Source organism: Notolepis coatsorum (genome assembly GCF_963971535.1).
Source record: "Notolepis coatsorum genome assembly, chromosome: 5".
NCBI lineage: Eukaryota > Metazoa > Chordata > Actinopteri > Aulopiformes > Paralepididae > Notolepis > Notolepis coatsorum.
The window spans coordinates 132,957,813-132,984,869 of record NC_140169.1 but is presented as its reverse complement, the minus strand read 5'-3'; the positions used below and the strand labels follow the sequence as shown (position 1 = coordinate 132,984,869).

The 27,057-nt window shown below is 43.3% G+C and overlaps 1 protein-coding gene across 1 annotated transcript in view; it reads left to right on the top strand.

The window, feature by feature from the left end:
- Nucleotides 1–27,057, top strand: part of tagapb (T cell activation RhoGTPase activating protein b) — a gene marked incomplete at its 5' end in the record, with an annotated part of 75,865 nt that overhangs the window by 16,697 nt on the left and 32,111 nt on the right. The window contains 2 exons of the mRNA XM_084314448.1: nt 18,414–18,499; nt 22,220–22,390. Coding sequence (XP_084170574.1) covers nt 18,414–18,499; nt 22,220–22,390 — 257 coding nt within the window. The remainder of the gene's footprint in view (nt 1–18,413; nt 18,500–22,219; nt 22,391–27,057) is intronic.

Sequence of the window (27,057 nt, the reverse complement as noted above, 5' to 3'; positions counted from 1 at the left end):
ACAATTCTCATGGTTCAAAATGTCCATTTCCGTTTCTGCCTTGCAATAGACTTCAGAAAATCGAAAACTTAAAACTATCTAGTTCAAGTTCAAGTTCAAGTTTCTTTATTAGTTGTCATACAGAAGTACAGAATACTTTTATACAAAATGCTTCTTTCTGTTACGCTCCAGAGACTGTGCTAGACAAAAAGATAAGTATAAAATAAAATAAGTATAGCAAGTAAAAAATAGAAGTCACGTACGTAGACACAAGTGTTCAGTATGTACATATGTACAATGTTCAATGCAGAGTAGAAGTAACTGAGTTACCATACAATATACTATACAATATACTAATATACAATCTACTATATAGTGCAAAGCAGAAATGGGATGAGGTACAATTTAGGTACAATTTACAGTAAGGTGTACTGAGGTATGGGTTGTAGTGCAAATTATTTGCCAATAAATATAAAGTGTGTTTAGGTGTTCTAAAGTGTGTAGAGTGGGTGTTGCAGTGAGTTGTTTGTTTAAAGTGAGTGTGTGCGTGTGGATGTGTGTGCTGTGAGTGCATTTGATGGTTGTTGCATAGTGTTATTGTTCGTTGAGCAACCTGATGGCCTGGGGATAGAAGCTTCTTCTGAGTCTTTCTGTGCTTGCCATGAGACTCCGGTATCGCTTGCCTGACCGCAGCAGTTCAAAGAGGCAGTTGTTTGGGTGGCTGGAGTCTTTGATAATTCTCTTAGCCTTACCCATGCACCGCTTGTTGTAAATGTTCTGGAGAGTGGGAAGCCCCCCTCCAATTGTGCGCTTGGCTGAACGGGCCACTCTCTGTAGTCTGCTACGGTCTTGTGCGGTGCTATTCCCAAACCAGGAGGTGATATTGCCAGTCAGGATGCTCTCTATTGTACATGAGTAGAAGTTCTTAAGGATCTTCTGACTGACTTGGAACTTCCTTAGGCGCCTGAGGAAGTAGAGGCGTTGCCGTGCCTTCTTCACAACACTGTCAATGTGTGTGGTCCATGTCAAGTCCTCGGATATGTGGACTCCGAGGTACTTAAAACTGTTCACTCTCTCAACCGGTGCCCCGTCGATGCTGAGGGGGCTGTAGTCCCTGACCCCCGACCTCCTAAAGTCCACAATCATCTCCTTTGTTTTGCTGACGTTCAGGGAGAGGCTGTTCTCTTGACACCATCCCGCCAGGACCTTGACCTCTTCCAGGTAGGCCCTCTCGTCATTTGCAGAGATCAGGCCCACCACTACTGTGTCGTCAGCAAATTTGATGATTGTGTTGTTGTTCCGCTGTGCTACACAGTCATGTGTGTACAGGGAGTAGAGGAGGGGGCTCAGAACACAGCCCTGGGGGGCCCCTATGTTGAGGGTGATGGATGAGGAGGTGCAGTTGCCTGCTCTCACCACCTGGGGTCTGCCCGTCAGGAAGTCCAAGACCCACTGGCAGAGGTCATAGTTCAAGCCCAGGTCCCTGAGCTTGGCTATGAGTTTGGAGGGGACTATGGTATTGAATGCTGAGCTGTAGTCGATGAACAGCATTCTCACATAGCCTGCCTCTTGTCCAGGTGTGATGCTGCTGTGTGCAGCACATGGGCTATGGCGTCCTCCGTGGACCTGTTGGGGCGGTATGCAAATTGCAGGGGGTCCAGGTTGATGGGGAGGGAGGAGCAGATGTAGCCCTTTACTAGCTTCTCAAAGCACTTCATGGCTATATAGGTGAGAGCTACAGGGCGGTAGTCGTTGAGGCAAGCAGGCTTGGATTTTTTGGGTACAGGGATGATGGTGGACTTCTTCAGACAGGTGGGGATGACAGCCTGTTCCAAGGACAGGTTAAATATGTCAGTGAATACCGGGGCCAGTTGGTCGGCACAGACTTTTAGGACGCGGCCGGGGATACCGTCCGGTCCTGCTGCCTTCCTGATATTCACTTTCTTAAAGGTCCTCCTCACCTCATGTTCTGTTACCCTGAACACTGAGTCTCCCTCAGCAGCACCCCCCCCCATTGCAGTGGCTTGTAGGCTGGTGTTGTTATTCCCAGCCTCAAACCTTGCATAGAAGGTGTTGAGATCATTTGCTAAGGAGATGTCACTGTTCAGTTTGAGGGAGGTGCCTTTGTATGGCACTTTTAACCTATTGCTAAACTAACATATTGATGATAATATACATTCTACATGCTTTTGTGACATGTTAGTGATGTTAATACTTGAAAACGTTTGATAAAAAAGTCGCAACTTAAATGCAACACTCTGAAAAATATTGATTTATGACCAGATGTCATTTTTGGGGTCGGTATCGACCCCGTGGGGTGGAACAGGTAAGGGATAATGTCCTATATTAACATATGTTAACCCTTTCACTGCCACACGACAGAAGGTTAACCCTTTACTATCACAAAACCGACGGTCGCCGGTTAACCTGCTGTTGTGTGGCAGTGAAAGGGTTAACCTTCTGTGTGTTGTCGCAGTGAAAGGGTTAACCATTTGGTAGTGCGGCAGTGAAAGGGTTAACGGGTGAGGTGGAGACGTGAACCGTCCGACATGAAGCATAGCCCATTAAAATATGTTAATGTGAAGCTCGAAGGGCGTCCTTTTTATACCATGGCCGAGCATTTATTGATGTTTCCATGTGTTTTGCCTTCAACATGACTGCTGCATTCCTTTGTGGTCAGAGGTGGGGTGTTGGACATGGGAAACCAGTCATCTCCAACCTACGTGTGTTTGAGCTAAAAACATCGATGCTGCTCACGCTAAACTATTTTGGGCAATTATTTCTTACAGTTTGTCTTGCATGAACTACAAGTCACAAAGACCGTTTACAACATATAGTAAATATACTATAGTACAAATGTACTCTTACAGCGGAGGGACTGGGAGACCCATGTTACTGACCAAACACTATATCAGGGATGGCTAATATATATATAATTCTTTTTTTAATCCTCTCTTTCTCGATTTTTTCTCTGTTTTCTCCCCGTCCCAATTTAGTTGTTGTGCCAATTCCCCCCCTCCCCTGCCTGGTTGTTGTGCACATGTTCTCCCACTGGTCGGTACAAGGGAACCCTGAAGTCATCCGCACGCTTCCTCCGACACGCGCGGCGACAGCCAGTGACTCTTTTTTCACCTGGCAGCAAGGACTCTCATTGGTGAAGTGAAGTGTGGGAGGTCACGCTGCCTTCAATAAGTCCTGCCTCCGCTGAGCAAGTGCCCAGACCTGACTTCGCTGTCCACAACGCCAGATTACCACCCATGACTTGCCCTCCCCCTAACCCAGCCAAACGAGTTAGTATGACGATCGGCCCAAGCCTCAAGCAATGCTGACTCCGGGAGTCGAGACCGCAGCCTCTTGCATTGGTGACTAGCGCAATCTCCGCTACGCCACCTGACCGCCCCTTGGCTGATATATTTTTAGCAAAAGATACTTACAGCACCTTTAATCCCATAGATTTGTCTAAATGCATTTATTATTAGTAGTATTATTATTTATTTACTTTTGGTTATACAAAGTTGTTCTCAGTAAATAACATTGCACTTGTACTGATTATCATACATGGTACTGTCAATCTAACCTCTGTGCTACTCAATTTGGCCACTCAAAAATGTTGTTGATGACGATCAACCGCTAATAACAACATTAACGCTTACACAATGTGGGTGGCCATGTTGAAGTCGCACCCAATGACCCCGAGCAGGCACGTGCACACATAGAGCTCAAGGGGTGCTTGAGCACCTGCCTTTTTGAGCCTCATAAAAAAAGTGCCCTTTTTGAAAAAAATATATATTTTTTATAAAAAAAAATTATTTAAATGTTTACCGTTACGCATATAGACTGCCCTTCCAACTGAAAAATGTCAGGATAGAATAAAAATATTAGGTAAAGAGAGGGAGATGCCCCATATTCCATTGCAGTTTGCACGGCCTCCTCAGCATGCCTCTCCGCGGACCTATATATTTTATGCATAGCGTGGGTGGTGATGATGATGATGATAGAAACTAGGGATGTCCTGATCCGATCACGTGATCGGGATCGGGGCCGATCACGTGATTTTCTGAAGATCGGGATTGGCAAAAAATAAATAAAAAAATCTGGAATTTCTTTTTTTTTAACTTTCTTTTTTTTATTCAACAAACATGACCATGTTCACGTCTTAAACTCATACTGAGGCATTAGTTTTGGTTTTAAATTGCATATCATCATTAATTTATTTATTGTCACACAGAGCAGAAGAATTTTGCCAAAACAAATCAATAGTATCCAGCTGCAGAACGGCAGACCAGCCACACTCTCAGACCCAAATAATTTTATTATAATTTTTTTTTAATCCCAATTTCTCACATTACATTCACCCTGAATGTTGACGTTATCCAGGTGAAAAGTTAACTTCATTCAAGCGAGGCATTGCAATCCTTGACATAAATCATTTGATGTATAATTAAATCAAAGGAAATGCGTTAGGGTCTGAGAGTGTGGCTGGTCTGCCGTTCTGCAGCTGGATACTATTGGTTTGTTTTGGCAAAATTCTTCTGTTCTGTGTGATAATAAATAAATGAATGATGATATGCAATTTAAAACCAAAACTAAGGCCTCAGTATGAGTTTAAGACGTGAACATGGTCATGTTTGTTGAATAAATTAAAAAAAAAGTAAAAAAATTAAAAATCGGATCGGGAAATATCGGTATCGGTAGATAAGCAAAAAAACGTGATCGGGACATCCCTAATAGAAACCGCTGTGGCGCATACAGTTGAATGCTGGTATTACACTCATTGAGGGACACGAAGAAGTCAAGTCCGATGGGATTTGGGAATCTCAAATACAAATCGGGATTGGAATTAAAAATGCATTTATATTAAACAATACAGAATATAGGGTACTTCTTGGGGTCTGTAGGGTAAGAACTTATTTCCTCCCCCCTGAACATTTATGGAGATGTATGGGCCTTTTAAGTCAGTGATAAAAGTGTCTTTCAAGGATAAGTGAGCTGCTGCACTGATTATTATAGTTCAATATTCAATATTTGATCACCAAAACCCCCCAAAAAACATAAAAAGGGCCCCCCCCCCCCCCCCCGCCCGAAAAGGGCCCTTAAAAATCGGGCTTGCACGCTATGCATGCTCGGTTAAAACACACAGGTAGGGCCTATAGCAGACCACGTGAGCGGATCGGCGCGGCCGAGAAATCCCCTCTTCGCTCTTTAAAGCTTGGTCCGCTCCGCTAATCACTCATGTTGACCCCGCCCCCAAGTCGCTCTCCGCTCGCTCCCCGCTCACCTTGAATCGAGCGCTCCCCGCTCCCCGCGCCAGATCGCTCGGCAGTTTTTTTTCTTCTTTTTTTGGAGCATGGTGTAAATGAGCTCAAACTACAACAGTCTACACCCCCTGGGCCCCTTAACAATTGTTTGTATTGAGCCGCATTGTAATTGTAGCCATTCTGCAATGTTAAATAACGTTGTTTATCCATTCACTATCTCTATTAAGCGATGATAGGCTAGCCGAGCCACAATGCTATGGTCGCTGCCATTAACGTTAGCATGTAAGCTAACGTCAACAACAATGGCGTCGATATACTTTTTCTAACTGGAGTGAGTGTGGGCGTCTCTACAGTGACAAAGCCTGAACGAACAGCCTATCACAGGTTCACCCTTCTCATTGGTTGAAAATGGCCTTCATGTTTGTACATCGCCATCTGTTGCTTTGGCATTGTACTGCATGTATATATTACATCAGTGTTAAACCACTGTGAGCGGCCTGGAGTGGATTGGAGCGGAGGAGAACTCTCGCTCCGGACGTCGCGCCGACTCATTTTAAAACCCACTCCTCGCTCACGTCAAAACCGGCCGCTCCGCGCCCCGCGCCGCTCACGCTCCGATCCGCTCACATGCACTGGCCTATAGTGCCCTTTTCAGCCTTGGAGCACCTGCCCCTCTAAAGTCCTGTGCACGTCCCTGCTAGTAACATTACCTCCTGTTTTGGGAATAGCGCTGGGCAGACTGCAGAGAGTGGCTCGATCAGCCGAACGCACCAGTGGAGGTGGGCTTCCCACTCTCCAGGACATTTACACCAGGCGTTGCAGGGCCAAGGCTAAGGGAATAGTCAAATACTTTAGCCACCCAAACAACTGCCTCTTTGCATTGCTGTCTCATGGCCGGTACGCGTGAATACTTTCGACAACAAATGTTTGTTTCCGCGTGCGAGTTTTGCGCTCTGATTGGCCAGGTCATGTGACATGTGCGCCAGGCACGTGCACACATAGAGCCCAAGGGGTGCTTGAGCACCTGCCTTTTTGAGCCTCATAAAAAAGTGCCCTTTCTGAAAAAAAAATTATAATAAATCGTTATGCATATAGACTGCCCTTCCAACTGAAAAATTTCAGGATGGAATCAAAATATTAGGTAAAGAGTTTGCACGGCCTCCTCAGCGTGCCTCTCCGCGGACCTATATATTTTATGCATAGTGTGGGTGGTGATGATGATGATGATAGAAACCGCTGTGGAGCATACAGTTGAATGCTGGTATTACACTCACTGAGGGACACGAAGAAGTCAAGTCCGATGGGATTTGGGAATCTCAAATACAAATCGGGATTGGAATAAAAAATGCATTTATATTAAACAATACAGAATATACAGCACTTCTTGGGGTCTGTAGGGTAAGCACTTATTCCCTCCCCCCTGAACATTTATGGAGATGTATGGGCCTTTTAAGTCAGTGATAAAAGTGTCTTTCAAGGATAAGTGAGCCCCTGCACTGATTATTATAGTTCAATATTCAATATTTGATCACCAAAACCCCCCAAAAAGCATAAAAAGGGGGCCCCCCCGCCTGAAAAGGGCCCTTAAAAAACGGGCTTGTTTTAACGTGCGCTCGGTTAAAACACACACAGGTATAGTGCCCTTTTCAGCCTTTGAGCACCTGCCCCTCTAAAGTCCTGTGCACGTCCCTGACCCCGAGGCTTGAACTGGGGGTGGAGAAATCTAACACAGTCAATCAATACCCCCCCCCCCTCCCTTCCCGACTCTGTCTGATTTAAACAAATTGCACCACAGAGTCCTCAACACTCTCCTTGAGCCATGACTCACTCAAAATTTAAATATCTGGGTCTGTTTGCGTGACCAGAATATTCAAGTGATCTATTTGTATTAGGCTCCTGATGTTGGATTATTCCCTGTTGGGAAATTGGAATGTGAGTGTTAACAGTGGGAAGAGGTTTTAGGGCAATCGTGATAAGATTAGAAGCATTTATGAAGCAATTTCAGTAGTGAGTAGGCTTTCTACTACTAGAGGCTACACATGGGAATAGATATAGTGGATGATCAACAGAATCAACAAAACTAGTTACAAGGTTAGTTGTAGTGTGAACCGTTACTAAACTACTTTGACGTTTAGTGACAACACCTAGGTTCTGATTTACAGGTCTATATTTACCTACAACTACATGTATGACAGAAACAGCATTATTATACATGTCAACACGGATCAGACTCACCTCATCTCTTGGACAGAACGCACAGGACTTCAAGGCAAGGCTCATGCTCTTTGAAAGCAGGAGAGAGCCAGCCCTGTTTAGGTAGCAGCCTGTCCGGGGCAAAAAGCTCATCTCTGTCCGATAGGGTGATATAGTTGCTCACAAAGGGGACCCCCATCGAACAGCACTGGCCCTTCAGCCACACATACACGTTATATAATAATATAAACTGGACTTTTTGAAGAAGTCTTTATTTATCATGCAGGAACACACACCTGCAATTTTTGGGTCGCCGATGAAAATGAGTCTCTGCGCTTGACCCATCCCGTCGTCCTTCCCCCCAAGGGCAGCCGGGAGCAGATAAGGGCTGCGGCGTGGGGCTGTGCCCCGGGGACCAATCCAAGTGCTCCTGTCCATCTTCGTCAGGGACGCGACAGTGTTAGCGATCTGTTGTGCATGTTTTTCCATTGGGTTTATCTTATCGGGAGGGGAAACCCTTGCGAGTACGGGGAGAACATGCAAACTCCACACAGAAAGGCCCGGGAGATACCCCTCTGCCCCTAGTATGCTAGTATGCAGTTACCCCACCTGCAGTGGCGTCGCGTGGGTAAAATAACAGGGGAAGCCAAAAAAACAATTATTAAATATTTTTATTAATATTTTTTTTTTCTTTTTTTTTTTAGGTCAAGCAGTCACCATGTACACTACAGTATGGCTCGGCGGCCAGTCAAACTTTCTTTTTATTTATTTAACAGATTGCAGAATGGGTACAATACAGTACGGCTCAATACACACAATTGTATAAGGAGATGCAGATAGGGTGACCAGATGCAAAAAGTCCAAAAGTGGGACAACAGTAAGATTTTGGTGGGACAAAGTGGGACAACAGTAAGATTTTGGTGGGACAAAGTGGGACAGATAGATAATGTAAATTTTTTATTAGAATAACTGCCATGGTCTTCACTGAATAGATTTAAATCAAAGGTTAAAGATTAAATCAAAATAAATACAAATTAAATACCACCTAACATCTGTTTTAAATATTCAAACGTCATCACAGGAATGTCTTGTGTTTGCATCTGGTCACCCTAACTGTGTGATAGACACTTGTTATCTCCGCTGCAGTGACCTTGTCCGTCTGGCTATCATTGTTTGGTTTAAAAAGAAACGTATCCATAGATCTGGATGTTTCTTTTTGGTGAGCCACTTTCATTTGAGACTCACGTCCACTGTGGCGCTTCAAGTCGTATTCTCCTCAACGAACTATGACACAAAACACAGAAAGCCTGCTGCGGATTGCCTGCCATCTGCCTCACCCAGTCATGTGTCGTTTGCCAGTCTTGGTTGTAACTGCAGGTCCGTTTCTTTTTACTGCTTTCCATCTTGAACTAGTTCGCTTGTAATGTTGTTGTGTTTTTTTTTACCAATCAGATTTGCGATATGAGGTAGCGTCACAAGTTCAACTCTCACGAGCAGAGCAGTGCGCTAAATTACTATAACCAATCAGATCTGCGATATGAGGTAGCGTCACGACTCAGTCTCAGTCACGTCACAAGCAGGCAAGCAGCGCGCTAAAGTACTATAACAAATCAGAGCAATGTGTGTGGACAAGAGGCGGGTTGCTACGTTTACTGTCTGTAGGGAGGGGCTTTTAGACGCATGTTTTTTTATGGCTTCGAAAAGAGGGACATCCTCTCAATATGAGGGACGCAGGACATTTGGTCAAATGGTGGGACAGTACAACCAAAAGGGGGACACCTGGTCACCCATGCAGACCAGAGAAAGACGTTTGTCTTGTTTACATCAGGGTCATTAATACTGCTGGAGCATTGGTTCATTTTTGGTCCGATTTTTCCTTGCACGATTTTGCGCGCCGCGTGGGAGCAAATTCGAGACACATATTCGGTTGCAAAAAGGTGTCCCACGGTCTCCTCTATGGCCGTGAATATTCTCACGTGGATCGGAATCACGGCGCGCCCGTGGGACACTTTTCCGTTTCGGCGAGTTTATTCCACGCTTTCTGTTTTCCTTTTCTAAGCATTTTCGGGGCTACATGTGAATGAGTAAAAGTTGCGGGACGCCCAGATGTTTCCACGATAGAAAGCTCGCGTGGATCCCATAATAGGCTCACTTAATACAGCGTTTTTAAAATCACGCGACATTTTCAGGGTCGCGAGCCGACCTTTTCCCCTCGTTTTCGATGATGGAAGTGATTTAGGAAAAGCTTCGGCACGCCGAGAGGTCCCCGTGGATTTAATCTCGCGAGGATCGGGGCAATATTCGGCCCGTGGGAACAGTTACGGGTTAATACAATGTTCAGAGTGCAGAGGGGAAAATATGCTGAGTGTCTTCCTCTCAGCCCCGTTTTAAACTTTTAGGGTGTGGCAGTCAGCTCGAATCTGATTGGCTAGGATCGGATTTGGACTCTATAATGCTGGAAGCCTGGAGAAAGAGACCTACCCCCTGCCTCTCTCCTATACTAGCTGCAGTGAGCACAGTGAGTCTGACAGTGTGTTAGAGGGAGTGAGAAGGAGAAGAGGGAGACATTAAAAAAAAATAAAAAATTATAACACAGATGCACAGATGAAAAAGAATGTAAACTAATTTTTTTTTTTTTTTTTTTTTTTTCATATTTCATATTTGATATTAATTCATATTTTAATATTAGGGAGGCATGGCTTCCGATTCGCCACTGCCCACCTGGGTACCTGGCAACGTGGAAACCTGGTCCCCAAGCAGGAATCGAACTCCGGACCTTCTAGCTGTGAGGCGAACGTGCCATTACATAACCTGCTGTATGCTACATCCCAATAGTGAGGGGAGGAGAAGGGTCTGGTTATGATGCATTATGCCTGTATTCAGAAGAGTGTTAATGAGAGTTTGCCATTTTCAACCATTCGAACTGTGCGAGTTTGATGTCATACAGTAGGCAAAACAAAACAGAATAGAGCTAGAAGAATGCACTCAGTAGATAAGATAAGATATTCCTTAATCGAACCCCTTGGGGAAATTCAGCATCATAGCAGCATGGGGGAGGGGGAGTACGGGTATGGGCATGGTAATAGTAGAAGACATAAATACAGGCAATAAAATTATAGCATAGTAGAAAGTAAAAATAGGCAGTTTAAACAATATAATTAACTCAGAATATACCCTTCTGAGCAAGTAGGCAGTGTGATCAAATTGTGCAGATGAGGGTTCAGTTATACTATACATTACAATAAATATGGTTACAATAAACACTAGAATCTAAATATATACTATGAGTAAGTAAAGTATACAGTATAAACAGGTGCAGTATACATAAGGTACCCTAACTGGCGTCATATACGTCATTCGTTGTAGTCCATGCAGTTTATGTGGGAGTCAGAGTGTAGAGTTACCAAGGGCTAACAATCTCCCCACTTTACAAGATTTGGCAATATTGTCACGCCAATTTTTTGGGAAATTTGCTTATTTGCCATCTACCCTGGAGTTAGACAAGCAGATGCATACCCTTTTCTTCTCTGTGCATGCATTAGGCTTAGGGAACAGCCGCACCGTTAGCCTAGCTTAGCGTCATTCACTGGAAGTAGGTGTGCCAGTGTAGCCTAGTTCCCAACAGTCACGAAATACACTCCAAATACAAATACAAAACTTTCCTGTAAACATGCTGTGAACTGTGTATTTACCACATGAAAAAAAGAATAATAATAATTAGACATTTCGATTTTTGCCGAACCACTGCTGCCTGGGCGCAGTGATTTCATCACCTCAAAAGCCCTGTTTTTTTTTTTTTTTTTTTTTTAACTGGGCTTTTCGGCAAAAAAATTCTGAGTATATATCTGTAGAAAATGAAAATGTGTAATTAATTATTATAATTATTTTCTCCACATGGTAAATACACAGGTCACAACATGTTTACAGGAACGTTTTGGAGTAGGGCGGCTGCGTGGCGCAGCGGACATTGCGCTCGTCACCAACGCAAGAGACACCGATATCGAATCCGGCTGTCAGCATTGCCTCCGGCTTGGGCCGGCCGTCACACTAACTCAATTGGCAGAGTTAGCGGGAGGGAAGTCGATGGGTGGTAATCTGGACGTTGTAAACAGCGACTCCTACAGGTCGGTCAGGGCGCCTGCACAGCAGAGACAGGAAAATGGCGGTGGCAGTGTGAGCCTCCTACACGTTACTCCTCGCCAATGAGAGTCCGCGCTGGCAGGTGAAAAGATGTGACTGGCTGCCTCCACATGTATCGGAGGGGACATGTGATGGGCTTCTATCCTCCCTACGACCGACCAGTTTTGGAGTTGTATTTGGAGTGTATTTCGGTTACTTGGAGTTTAATCAAAGATACAAAGAGATCAAAATGTTAGTGCTGTCAAAGTTAGCGCTTTAACGCAAATGCGTATTAATGCCACCCTTTTTTTAATGCACACAGATTGAAAAAGAAAAGAAAAGAAAAATTGTAAATCATTCAGTCGTACTTCTAGGGGTGTAACAGTACACAGAAGCCACGGTTCGGTACGTACCTCGGTATTGTGGTCATGGTTCGGTACGAGTTCGGTACAGAAAATTATTATATATTTATTATAATAATAATAATTATTATTAAATAGAATAATATTCTATAGGCTTGCCGTGGTAGTCAGTGATACTGGTGTCATTCTGTGTTCAGGCATCCACTGAGTAAATTAATTAAATACCATTATTGGGCGAACAAGAAAACGAAAGAAAACTGTAAAACTTTAATGACCCTGCTGTATTAGAAACATATAATAATTCATTCATGGTTTTGTTTTAGGGACACCTAGGCTGTGTAGTAAACGGGAGGGGAGGAGGGGAGTGCAGAGTGTCAGTGCGCGTTGTTAATCTTTCTGTCCGCTTGTCAGTGTGCCATTTGGCAATACAAGCTTAATATTCAACGTTAAAGATCAATGTAAGCCATGCAGTGTAAAGTAAAGTAAAATGTGCAACCCTAGTTTGAGACGTATTCTTCGTATGGCTGCTCGTACCCCACCGTGATGCCCGTACCGTAAATTCACGGGACGAATACACGTACCGTTACACCCCACTCGTACCAGTTCATACATTATATGAAGAAAAATAAATGTCATTTTGGTGACAGAATAGAATAGAATAGAAAACTTTATTTCAACCATGGTTGATTGGGATTTGTCTTGAGACAAATCAGTACAGATTTGTACTGATATATAATGTCAGTACAGACATTATAAAAACATACAATAAAAAACACAAGAATACATGCAATACAATCCCCACAATAAAAGTTTTACACAAACAATTAAAAAGAAAAATGCAACAGTACCTAAAATAAATTGCTCAGTGTTCCAGTTTAAACTGCATATTGCCTTAAAGTGCATGTCGGCTGGTGCTAGCCCTTGTTGTGCAAAGTGCCTGAACATTTGTACTTGAGTTCAGGTGACGGACAGCCTCGGGATATGTACTGTTTTTAAAACGGGATGTCCTGCACCTGAGACTTTGGAGTCTTCTGCCAGAGGGAAGGGGGTTAAAGAGGTCGTAAGCAGGGTGAGAAGGGTCCCTGATCACCTTCTCCCCTTTCCGCCCAATTTGTGTGGCATAAATGGAGGCCACAGAGGGGAGCTCACAGCCGATGATTTTTGACGCTGTGCGTACAGTTCTTTCTAAATGTCCCCTATCATGGACGGTGGTGTTTCCGTACTACACAGTCATTGAGAAGGTAAGGACACTCTCCACAGTGGCTCTGTAAAAGCTGAGCATCGCCTCCCTGGCTTCTTCAGATACAAATTTCGGAGTAAATTTTAACTATACTGACATGCATTTCTTGTATGTACATGTCGTGTCAGTGTCCCTCTCTCTGTAGCCTGTGTCTGTCCCTCTCTCTGTAGCCTCTGTCTGTCCCTTTCTCTGTAGCCTCTGTCTGTCCCTCTCTCTGTAGCCTGTATCTGTCCCTCTCTCTGTAGCCTGTATCTGTCCCTCTCTCTGTAGCCTGTATCTGTCCCTCTCTCTGTAGCCTGTGTCTGTCCCTCTCTCTGTAGCCTTTGTCTGTCCCTCAAGCTTTTTTTCGTTGTCAGATGACAAGGCAGCTTGCTTCTTCTGAACAATATGCCCAGACAATGAAAATAGCCTCTCACGTGGTACTGTGTGGGAGGGGGAGAGAGAGGACTTAGTAGAAGGTGATCTTTTTGTGACCTCTTATTTTTTCCCATGTGAGTGTAACCGGTCTCATTTGACATGCCCTGAGTGGGAGTTGAACCCCGGTCTCCCGCGCTGCGGGCGGCATCACAGACCACTACACCAAGGGGTGAATTCACTTCTTGGTAATGGGCTGGATGCCTCTGGGCAGTGAGTTTACTTGCAGTACCGCTTAACGTCCACAGCCACTTCACTACACTGTCCATCGTGACTGTGGATAGACACGCGGTACCCCCGTTACACTCACCCCCCTAAACTCACTCCACCCAGGGCATCCGGGTCACGGCACCACTGTAACCGGTCTCATTTGACATGCCCTGAGTGGGAGTTGAACCCCGGTCTCCCGCGCCGCGGGCGGCATCACAGACCACTATACCAAGAGGTGAATTCACTTCTTGGTAATGTGTCTGGATGCCTCTGGGGAGTGAGTTTACTTGCAGTACCGCTTAACGTCCACAGCCACTTCACTACACTGTCCATCGTGACTGTGGATAGACACGCGGTACCTCCGTTACATGAGGTTAACCGTTGGACACAATTACATGGTGTGATTTAGAAGTTTGAGGGATCCAGGGAATGAGTAATGGAAAAGACCAATTACCAATGTACCTGTTGTACAATGTGTAACGGCTGCATCTTCAGTGGGGCCCCATTCGGTTATCCCTCCATACATTGAAAGTCTACTATTATATCTCACAGTCACAGCGTACAGATGTGTGTCCCTCTTCCTCTTCTGCAGCAAGCCTGTCTTCCGGACCTGTATGTTACAGAGCTTCTCACAGACAACATTAATTTCCTCTGCTTGCAAAGTATCGCGTGGTCCATGCTTCTGAGAGAAATCAGACAGAATCAGAATCAGAAAGGTCTTTATTGCCAAGTATGTTTTGGCCGTTTGGTGGAACATTCACAGACAATTAAGGTAGAATAAAATTAAATGGAATATATAAACTAAATTTAAATAAAAGTAGAATAGAATAGAATATACGACAGGGCTGTACAATTGTGCAGGATGTAGTAGAGTATAATACACTAAATTAGAATACAAATACAGTGGAATAGGATATGTATAAAATACCTGTATCCGACACTTCACTTTCCACGACACTATCGTCACAAATTCCAAGTCTTGATTCTCTGATTTCCAGGTTAGGGAGCCGGGTTGTTAGTGTTTTTAATGTTAACTAAACTGTTCACTTTAAGATATTTCAAAAAGGGGGACCAGGTATCTTGAAAATATAAAGTTTGTTTGTAATAAAAAAAAATTACGGGTACAAGGCAGCGGCATACAGTCTGCGCAAGGTGGTAAAGGCTGCAAAACGGCGATATGTTGGCGATATGGAAACAGGCTGGAGACACAGATGGATCAGAAGGACACCGGGGGCTTATGGCAGAGACTATGGATGATAACGGACTACAAGGGCAGCCCCTCTACAATCGTGAGTGCTGATGCCTCCCTACTAGCGAACGAACTGAACTCCTTTTATGCATGGTTCGGGGCGGGCATGGGCACCGCTAACTCAATGGCTAGCGGCGTCACTGACACGCCGGTTACAGCGACGGGGGTGAGTTTCTCCGCTGGGGAAGAGCACACACGCTCGGTGACGGAGCACAGCGTGAGGAGAGCATTTATAGGGGTGGACACTAGGACATCTGTAGACCCAGATGGTATAACAGGGCGAATACTTATGTCCTGTTCTAACCAGCTAGCCCCAGTGTTCACCACTATATGTAACCTATCCCTGACCAAGTCTATGGTCCCTGCCGGCTTCAAGGTGTCCACTATAATCCTTGTACCAAAAACACCTCCCCAGCAGGCCTAAATGACTACAGACTGGTGGCACTCACCTCTGTTGTCATGAAATGCTTTGAGAGGCTGGTCAAGGATTACATCTGTGCCTCCCTCCCTAGTACCATGGACCCTTTGCAGTTTGCATACAGGACAAACAGGTCCACTGACGACGCGGTCTCCCAGGTACTGCACAACACCCTTTCTCACCTTGACAGTCAGAAGAGGGGGTTATGTGAGATTGCTGTTCATTGACTATAGTTCAGCTTTCAATACCATAGTCCCCAGCAGACTGGCTGACAAGTTGATCGATCTGGGTCTGAACTCCACCCTGAGCGCCTGGATCCTGGACTTTCTGACCGATAGGCCCCAGGTGGTCAGGGTGGGTGGACACACCTCCAACTCAATCACCCTGACCATCGGGTCCCCCCAGGGCTGTGTCCTCAGCCCCCTGCTGTATTCGCTGTATACACATGACTGTGTGGCCAGGTTCAGCTCCAACTCCATAGTGAAGTGCGGACGACACGGTGGTGGTGGGCCTGATCTCTAACAATGACGAGAAGGCCTACCGGGAGGAGGTTGATGTCCTGGCACTCTGGTGCTGGGATAACAGCCTACTCCTGAACATTGGTAAGACCAAGGAGCTGAGCTTGGATTTTAGGAAAATACAGCAGGGGACACACATGCCACTGTGGATTAATGGGACTATCTTTATCTTTATTACGGATCCCCATTAGTCATCACCGCAGCAACAACTAGTCTTCCTGGGGTCCACACACAACAAAAACAGTACATACATACATAACATTATAGTAGCATACATTTAAAAATATATTCCAATATTCCTACATATAAAAAAATATTCCAAATAGCATTACAGTACACAAACAGAGTATCGGATCACAGAAAATACAATAAAATGGATTAAACTCTCAGACAGTCATATCTTTACAGTGTAAACTACAGTATATGTGTTTTTCTTTAATGTAAACTAATTTATTTTTCTCTCAATGCTCTTTTCAAATTATTTTTAAAACGTATCTTACTGGTTATCTGAGTAAGATGTACTGGCAGTTTATTCCAATATGACATGGCTCTATACAGTATAACACCGTTTTCTTTGCTGCATTGGTTTTTGGTAGTAGCTAGCAGTGTGAACGTTTCCCTACAGGCATGCCTAGTATTATACTTATGTCGATCATGTGTACATGTTAGCTGTGAATACAAACAGATAGGTTCTCTTGAGATATATATATTCCTCATGAACAAGATCAGGCTGCAATCCAGTCTGTCTTCCACCTTCAATCACGACAGCTTGGTATGCATCCCCTCCACACTGTTTCTCATCGAGCAGTTCAGGGCCAGACGGGCCGCTCTGTTCTGAGTGAGCTGGATCTTATTGAGCTCTTGTCTTGAGGCATTAGACCAGACAGCTGGACAGTAATCAAGGTGAGAAAGAACTAATGACTGTATCACTTGCTTCAATATCAGATCAGCTAGAAAATACCTACTGTACACCTTCTGATAATTGAAATACCTCTGCTCATTCTGTGAGTTGACCATGAGAGTGTTCCATCAAGTGTGACACCCAACAGCTTTGTCTCTCGTGGACAGGGTGAGCAGTTTTAAGTACCTGGGAGTCCACATCACAGAGGACCTGACATGCACAACACACACAGACACACTGTGTTAATAAAAAAGGCAAAGCAGCGCCTCTACCACCTGAGACAACTCGGGAAATTCAGAGTATCAGGGAAGATACTCCAGTCCTTCTACTCTGGGGCTGTGGAGAGCATCCTGACTCAGAACATCACTGCCTGGGTTTGGCAACTGCACTGCCCAAGACAGGAAGGCTCTACAGAGAGTAGTGCGCTCAGCAGAGCGTACTACGGGTATTGCACTACCACCCCTGCAGGACTTATACAACAGGAGGTGCAAATCCAGAGCCTGCTGAATAATGAAGGACCCTCACCACCCCAACAATAGCCTGTTCAAGCTGCTGCGGTCAGGCAAGCGTCTCCGCATACATGCAGAACGAACAGAGAGACACCGACTCAGCTTCTTCCCCCAGGCCATCAGAACACTGAACACTGATCTCTCCACACACAAGTGTAACGGAGGTACTGCAGTCTATCCACAGTCACGAGGGACAGTAAGTGAAGTGGCTGTGGACGTTAAGCGGTACTGCAAGTAAACTCACTCCCCAGAGGCATCCAGACCCAATAGCAAGACGTGAATTCACCTCTTGGTACAGTGGTCTGTGATGCCGTCCGCGGCGTGGGAGACCGGGGTTCAACTCCCACTCAGGGCGATCCCTTAACAGGGGTAAAATCGAAAAACACAATGTCGAGTAAGATCACACCGGCTACACGTGGTGCCGATAGACCCGGATGCCCTGGGTGGAGTGAGTTTATGGGGGTGAGTGTAACGGAGGTACTGCAGTCTATCCACAGTCACGAGGGACAGTAAGTGAAGTGGCTGTGGACGTTAAGCGGTACTGCAAGTAAACTCACTTGCAATTGAGCCAATTTTCCTTAGGTACGGTTTTGAGGTGTGTGTTCAACAGAATGTAGTATGTAGTATGGGTTACTGAATGCTGAACTGCACTGTTATAATCACTAAGCCATTGTAAGACCTTACCTGTGTCCCTGTATCACTTGTCTCTGCTGCCCTTTGATTAAAAAACGTCCCTATGTCCATTTTCCTATTTTTTTTGGCATATTTCAGTTAGTCACAGTAAAAGTCACCTAGTAAAAGTGAGATAATTGACAATATCAAAACATGCTAGGGCTGTACCGAATAGTTCGAAGCTTCGTTCATAATGTTTGTAAAAAAAATTGTATTTATTTATTTGCCAAGGTATGGCGAGTGCCATACCTTGCCATACCAGAACGACGCCCCTGACCCCTTCTGCTGACTTCACAATTTGTAAGTGGTTTTGGATAAAAGCTAAATTACTAAATGTAAATGTTCTCCTGAAACCCTACATTTCTTTACAGCACCTTCGCACCTTGGCTCAGAGACGGCGCTCTGCCCCATCATTGGCTTTTGGAAGGGCACTGGGTATGCCTTGGTCTCCAATCAGGTGTGTGGATCTATTTTCGCCCTCACTCACACTGCACCACAACCACTAGCCTACAGGTGGCAGCATTCGACAAAATGGTATCTCAAAAGTAATTTTGTGTCCAAAATGAGGAGCAAATTATTTTTTTTTGCCTGGTAGTACACATCTGTGTATACTGTTTACTTTACTTACTCATAGTATATATTCAGATTTTAAGTGTTTTATTGTCCGTATTTATTGTAATGTATAACATAACTGATAGGGCATACAGACCCTCATCTGCACCTTAGATTACAGTGTTTACTTGCTCATATTCTTATATTCAGAGTTAATTATATTGTTTACACTGCTTATTTTTATTTTCACTATCATTTCATTGCCTATATGTATGTCTTGACTTCTACTATTACCATGTCCCTACCTGTACCTCCCCCCCCCTCCCCCCTGCTGCTATGACGCCCGAATTTCCCCAAGGGGATCAATAAAGAAATATCTTATCTTATCTATCACCAGCAATGGAATGGTGTCAGGTTTGGTTACAGTGCCATCACTGTTGATGTACGTGGGGATGTAGAGCTGTGGCCGTGAACATATAGCTGTCATCATGGGGGGATTTACTGCATGGGAGAAAACAGTGTGAGACCTCCCACAGTAAAACAAAACAACTAAAAACAGGGTGATTGTGAAAGCCAGAATGTGCTGTCTGTTAATAAGGACTATATGCAGACATAGTTGACTTTGTAAATCAAACAATCTTTATAATAATAATGCAGGACCTCTTTAGAGAGAGGTCTTTATTCGGCATGCAACGACACAACGACATGCAATGGGCGGCACACACACACACAGAGGAATACACACACACACACACACACACACACACACACACACACACACACACACACACACACACACACACACACACACACACACACACACACACACACACGCACGCAATTGTCTCTCAGTGTCGCTGATGCAATTGAGCTCTGCTCTTAACCCATCCCGTCGTCCTTCCCCCCAAGGGCTGCCGGGAGCAGACAGGGCGTCGGCGAGGGCTGCGTCCCGGGGACCAATCCAAGTGCTCCTGCCCGTCTTCGTCAAGGACGCGACAGCGTCAGCGATCTGTTGTGGATGTTTTTCCATTGGGTTTCCTTTGGGGGGGGGGGGGGGGGGGGGGGTACCCTTGCGAGCATGGGGAGAACATGCAAACTCCACACAGAAAGGCCTGGGAGATCCCCCACCTGGGTACCTGGCATTGCGGAAACCTGGTCCCCAAGCGGGAATCGAACCCTGGACCTTCTTGCTGTGAGGCGACAGTGTTTTTTTTAAATCTTTTTATTAACAAAAAATAATCAGTTTACATTTTATGCTTTTTCTATATATATACACACTATATTATTTCAAGCTTGTATCCCTTTCTGCGTCATATTCATCATGTTAACTTCCATGTTAGCTTGCAGCTCCTTCTCCAGCCAGGCCTCGCTGCGGTCCAACACCCCGTTAGCTTGCATCCCTTGCTGCGTCATATTCATCGTGTTAACTTCCATGTTAGCTTGCAGCTCCTTCTCCAGCCAGGCCTCGCTGCGGTCCAACACCCCGTTAGCTTGCATCCCTTGCTGCGTCATATTCATCGTGTTAACTTCCATGTTAGCTTGCAGCTCCTTCTCCAGCCAGGCCTCGCTGCGGTCCAACGCCCCGTTAGCTTGTATCCCTTGCTGCGTCATATACATCGTGTTAACTTCCATGTTAGCTTGCAGCTCCTTCTCCAGCCAGGCCTCGCTGCGGTCCAACGCCACGTTAGCCCAGAGTCCATCGATGTTGTTCTGGATGTTCTGTGTGCTAGCTTGGATAGCTTGGTTAGCTAACTCGATAGCCCGTGTGCTAGCCCGTATGTCCTGGACAATCTGCATTTTGTTGTTGTTGTTAGCTTGGATGTTAGCCTGCATGCTAGCTTCCCACTGCGTCATGCTAGCCTGAATCATCTCCAGCGCCCTCATTTGTACTTCTTTTGGGGTTGCTTTTCTCTCGCCTTTTCTCGTGTTCATCCTTCCTCCTCTCTTATATCCTTGAATTGTCACTTTTTATTTCGCTTTGAATTGTTTTACTTCCTTTTCTTGATATTCACCGACCGGGAGCTCTTTCATGTGGCTGCTCACCAGAACGTCGCAAACCGGAAGTTCCTTCTATTCTATTCTATTCTATTCTATTCTATTCTATTCTATTCTATTCTATTCTATTCTATTCTATTCTATTGTCAACACCACCATTCCTCCCAGGTATCAGGCTCCTCATTCACTTCCATTAATTCACATTTACATTACATTTAGTCATTTAGCTGACGCTTTTATCCAAAGTGACTTAGTTCTGTACAACATGTCAGCAGGAACGGTAAAACTCTTTCAGCTGAGTAACAATGTTCATCAAACAGTGTTGAAACTTGGGTGCTACAGTGTTGAGTGCATAGTAGTAAAGAGGACCTAGTATAAATATCATACTACTGCCATATTGATTTCAATAAAACAGACAATTCAGAGTCAAAGGTACAGTACATGTTTGTTCTGGCATTTGATGTGTGTTTACAGATGTATTACCTTTGAAAGATAAAAGCAGATCGTCAATTTGTTGTAGGTGAGAGTGTGCTGTGTATCTTTGCCTTGCATGGAATGTTCGGGGAGTAGTCACCATCGTTATGTGCTGCCTTGCTGAAAGAAAGATTCTAAACAAAAAGATTTTTCAGGACCAAGTCTAAATATCATGCTTCTCAAGTACTGTATAAACAAACCATACAGCAATATTATTCTGCTTAGTCACGGGTACTTGTTCTTTGGAGCTAATGTTGTAATTTTCAAATCATCAGTAAAGGAACTATTCCTGACTTGTTGCATAGTCAAATTATTGTGGTTAAGTTAATTCTAATTATTTGCCAAAGGCTACAGCCACTGAGAAGAAACGTCTGGAACCATGCAGAGAGGGAACTGACACTCAGCTACAGCTAAGTCTCCAAGAGGCTAATGACCTCACTATAGTGGATACGGTTTTCATCAGAATAAAAAGATTTGTCTACTCTCATTGTGACATTTAAGGGAGGATACAATGTGATCAATACGTTTGTACTGCAAAACAAATGGCAATAAAGTTAGTAATAAAGTGGAATAATCCTCATGAATCAGTGTGTTCACAAGGATTTGTGCGTCACAGGCTTGAGTCCACCCTTATGCCGGGCCTATCTCCTACATTTCCTGTCATTCTCTACCGCATACCAAGAAAGTACACATGGCTTAGAAATGATCTTTAATGATGATAAAAAATGTATTTAAAGAGGAAAATGTGTGAAAATTACCGATATCAGTTATACTTACAGATTCAACAGTGTCCAAAGAGAGACCCCTCCCAAGAAACAGAACACACACTACAGTGTGTGTGTGCGTGTGTGCGCGCGCGCGTGCGTGCGTGCGTGCGTGTGGAGCAGCCCCGGATTTTACATCCATAGGGGACATCACAAATGTGAGGGTTCTCTCTCCATTTTGTTGCCGTAATTATTGACTGTCCTGAGGCACAGGAATAACATTACGTGAAGTCTTAAAAGGCAGGATTCGTCTTGAAGAAGAATGAATCAATAATCCTTTTAATATTCAATAAATAATGGTTGACAACTTGACATGAACATCAATGGAACGAGTGTCTGGTCTGGCAGTCCAGTATCTGTGTCACCCACTGTCTGTGCTCTGCCTTCCCCAGGGAGGAGGCTTCGTGCTGGGTCGCAGTGGAGCAGTGTCCATTCGTCCTGGGCCTCAGCAGTGAGAACGGAGAGCTCCTATTGGATGAATGTGTCCAGGTCACAGAGGGGAACAAGCCCAGGGAGAGACACCTCTTCCTTTTCAGTGACGTGGTCATCTTTGCTAAGCTTAAGTAAGAAACATGGATAACATTGTAAATGTTTTTATTTTCATTTCAACTTTATTTAAGCCAAAGACACTCAATTTGGCCTTTCTGCATCATTTCAGATATAAAACAGACTTTTGAGGACATTCTTTGATGAGTGCGCAGTTGTTTTATTATATTGAATGGCAGCTATGGAAAGCTGAAGCCAACTCACCCAGCAACTTGCCAATGGATGAGGTCTTTGTCTGAATCGATCGGTGTGATTCCTCATTATATGGTTTATTCTTAATCCCAGAGGGGAAACATGGTTTGCCACCAGAGCGAGTACAAATACACAAACAAGAAACAATAACATACAGTACGAGTTACATAACACAGTAGAAAGAAAAGAAAAGAGAGTCTCACAATACAGAGCTAGCGCTGTTTGTTAAATAATTTAACAGCAGCAGGAACAAAGGACCTTCTCAGTTGCTCAGTAGAGCATCGAGGCATCAATGAGCTTCGCAGAGCATCAAATACATTGTACAGAGGATGGCCTTCAAAAGAAAGAATAGAGTTCAGTTTAGTCCTTGTTCGCTTGGCTATAGTGATCTCCAAGGAATCAGGGGGAAGGCCAATCACTGAGCCAACCATTTTAATAATTTTGTTTATACGATTTATAGAAATATACTATCCTTATAAATAAGGATAGTAATAGGATAATATATAAATATAATATATAAAATATATATATTAGAGATATGCTTCTATATATAAGTTGCTTCTATATATAATAGGATAGTGTGCAAATAACTAGAATCATACCATTATGAGATATGTTTGCCTTTTACCTGTGAAAACAGTGTTGGGTCCAAAACCATTCATCAACGATATTATGTAAACTATCTAATATATTTAAATGTATTTTATTTGCGGATGACACTAATATATTTTGTTCTGGTGAGAATATTCAGCAGCTTTTAGAGGTCATCACATCTGAAATGAATAGATTAAAAAGTTGGTTTGATAGAAACAAATTATCATAAAATTTGTGCAAAACAAAAATTATGTTATTTGGAAACTTTAGATTAAATACTCAAGTACAAGTTAAAATAAATATAAATTATGTGATTATTGAAAGAGTTTACGAAAAACAATGTCTAGGTGTAAAATTATACCATAAAATCTGCTGGAAACCTCACATAAAACATTTCAGTCATGAGTAAAGCAAAGCACACATCAAAAATCACTCTACACTCTCTACTGCTCACTAGTTTTATCATATTTAAATTACTGCGCTGAAGTCTGTGGAAACACTTCTACACTTAATTCTACACTACAACAACTTTTTATACTCCAAAAAATAGCCATAAGGATAGTTCACAATGCAGGATATCGTGATCACACCAACATACTATTTTTTAAGTAAAGAATATTAAAGTGAATTGATCTTGCGTAATTTAAAACAGCACAAATAATGTATAAAGCAAAAGGTAATGTACTGGAAACATTCAATCTGAGTATTGTGCTAAAGCAATGTCCAAACATAAGACAATTCAGACAAGTTATAAAGAAATTATTTTCACGAGGTATACCCCTTTTCCACTACTCAAAATGTATGTAATTTCTTACTAATTTAAAACCTTACAAAACAAATATATATATACAAATATGCAAAACATTAAAAAAAAAAAATATATATATATATATATATATATATATATATATATATATATGTATGTATGTAAAACATGAATAAAATTAAATAAAAATGTAAACACCTGTGAATGTCAAATCCCTTCCTGATCCCTGTATATGGAGAGAGAGAGAGAGAGAGAGAGAGAGAGAGAGAGAGAGAGAGGAGAGAGAGAGAGAGAGGGAGGGAGAGAGAGGAGAGAGAGGAGAGAGAGAGAGAGAGAGAGAGAGAGAGAGAGAGAGAGAGAGAGAGAGAGAGAGAGAGAGAGAGAGAGAGAGAGAGAGAGAGAGAGAGAGAGAGAGAGAGAGAGAGAGAGAGAGAGAGAGAGAGAGAGAAAGAGTTAAAACCACTAGGTAGGGTATGTTTTCGGATTGTAGACATTTGGACTGTTGGGGATTCACCCACTGCACGGGCTCTCTAGTATTTAGTCACTGTGACCTAAAATACATGACATGAAAGTATAGGTGGTTCCCAGTCACGAGAGCCACATCTGCATGGCAAACCGAGGCAATGGTGAAATAAAAGGTGGGTATAAGCTATGAACTCCATTTGTTGATCTCAGTGACAACCAGCGATCAAACCCTGACACAGAAGAATCATATAACTTTGTTTTGACTTTGGTTTTTTGGTCAACCCATGTATTCGAAGTTGTAAAGTCAATCCCAATCACTCACTTGGAGTGTGAATGTGATATATCACAAGAAAGTATTCAACTTCTACTACCCATTAATGTCCACAGTCAAATCTTATCATTTCCTTTTAGAACACTTACTGTACTGTAAAGTATACCAGCTGAATTGGTCAGTATGAGGCTATAGCATCAACATCCTGTTTTGTAAGGATTTTCTATGGGTTTCATACATTGATGACTACCAACTATATTCCGTATGTTAAGGAAAAGCACCACAGAATTATTTTATGTTAGAGGAAACACAACATTTGCTGTGAGAACTATAACTATATGTGCTTTCACAAGACAAGATTTTTTATTTATATATATATATATATATATATATATATATATATATATATATATATATATATATATATATATATATATATATATATATAAACAACGTTTATAGGTTTGCTGTATCTAAAATATGGAGTTATATAAAATGCTTGGTACTGTTGGATTCAGAAGATTAGATTAGATTGTACTTTATTGTCATTATATTTGCATACAACGAGATTTGGGACTCAAACTTTAGGTGCAGTAATAAAATCACACAAGTAATAAAAGAGAACATAAAATATTATACAGAAACATAAAATACTATACAAGAAACATAAAATACTATACAGAAACATAAAATACTATACAATAAGACAATGTTACAATACTGTACAATAGACAAAATAACAACAATATACAAAATAACAATACACAAAATAACAATCACAGTGTCAGATGGTAGTGGGTGGGTATAGCACTGTGGATATTGCACTTGAGGGGGTAGGATGTTGCACAGTGTGGGAGGAGGGGGAAAGGGTGAATTATTGGTGCGTATTAGAGTTCAAGGCGGTGATGGCTCTGGGGAAGAAACTGTCTCTGAGCGTGTTTGTTCTGGCTCTGATGCACCTGTAACGCCTGCCCGATGGCAACAGGTTGAACAGGTGGAAGCCAGGGTGTGAGCTGTCCTTCGTAATGCTCTGTTTTTGCTCTGTTGAGGCAGCGCCTTGTGCAAGTCCTTCAGGGAGGGGAGGGGTCAGCCGATGGACTTGAGGAACTTGAAGGAGCTGACTCTCTCCACATCCTCGCCGTTGATGCAGAGGTGGGTGGGGGGGTCTGCACTGTTCTTCCTGAAGTCAAAGATGAGTTCCTTGGTTTTTGTGGTGTTCAGTGCTAGGTTATTCACCGAACACCACGCTGTTAGTTTCAGGACCTCATCTCTGTATGCAGACTCATCCCCCCCCTGCAATAAGTCCAACCACCGTCGTGTCGTCAGCGAATTTGATGATGATGTTCTCCGGGTGGGCTGGATTACAGTCATGGGTGTAGAGGGAGTACAGAAAAGGGCTCAGCACACAGCCCTGGGGAGAGCCGGTGCTAAGTGTGCGGGAGGAGCCTAGGAGAGGGGGGTGCCGAATGTCACCGTCTGGGGTCGGTTGGTCAGAAAGTCCTTAATCCAGAAGCAGGTGGGTATGGGGAGGCCTAGATCCAGCAGTTTGGTGACCAGGATGAACAAGTTGAATTGTAATAATATGTGATTTGATCCAATTGATTGATGTGATTGTTCAATTTTTTTTGCGTTTATCGCTTTTTTCTACTGAGCAGTCCAGTAGAGAGAGAGAGAGGAAGAACGGGAGACAGAGTGGGGGGAAGACATTCGGCAAATAATGACGGGTTCGGGAATCGAACCCGGGTCGGCCGTGCCGCGGCTGAGCGAGTTATGTGGTTCGCCACTGGGGCGCCTTTATTTATTCTTTTACATTCAACTTTGTCTACCAATTTAACCTTCTAAGCCCTAGCCATATTTTCAGAAAATTTGCCTAAAAGTACATACCCAAGTAAATGGAAGATTTCACCACTTCTACCAGGACCATTAGCATGTTCTTGGTATCTATAGGGACATCTATGGACCTCAGGGAATGTATTCCCAGTGTCAGAAATATTCTGTATGTTACTATGCTTGAGTAAATTGTGATGAACCAAAGGAGAATATCAATTATTATTATTATTTTTTCCATCTTTGACGGTGAATAACACCATGCTAACATTGACCAGACATGAAGAATGAAAATCTCAGCAAATTAATAAAGGGCAGATGATTTACAGGGTTTTTTGTAGATACAGTACAGAATTCTGCAATTTGAAATATGAATATAGAATATAGAATATCGGGCCTATAAATTACCTTATTATGGCCAAGTCATACATCTATGGATCGGGCCAAATCTCCTCTTTCCAACGGATACATTTTTTATTTTGCAAAGACCGTGAATGAAATCTACTGTAAGTACAGTTACTTTTGTATAATGTCCATAGCTCCACCATTTTTCACCAGATTGCGAAGCG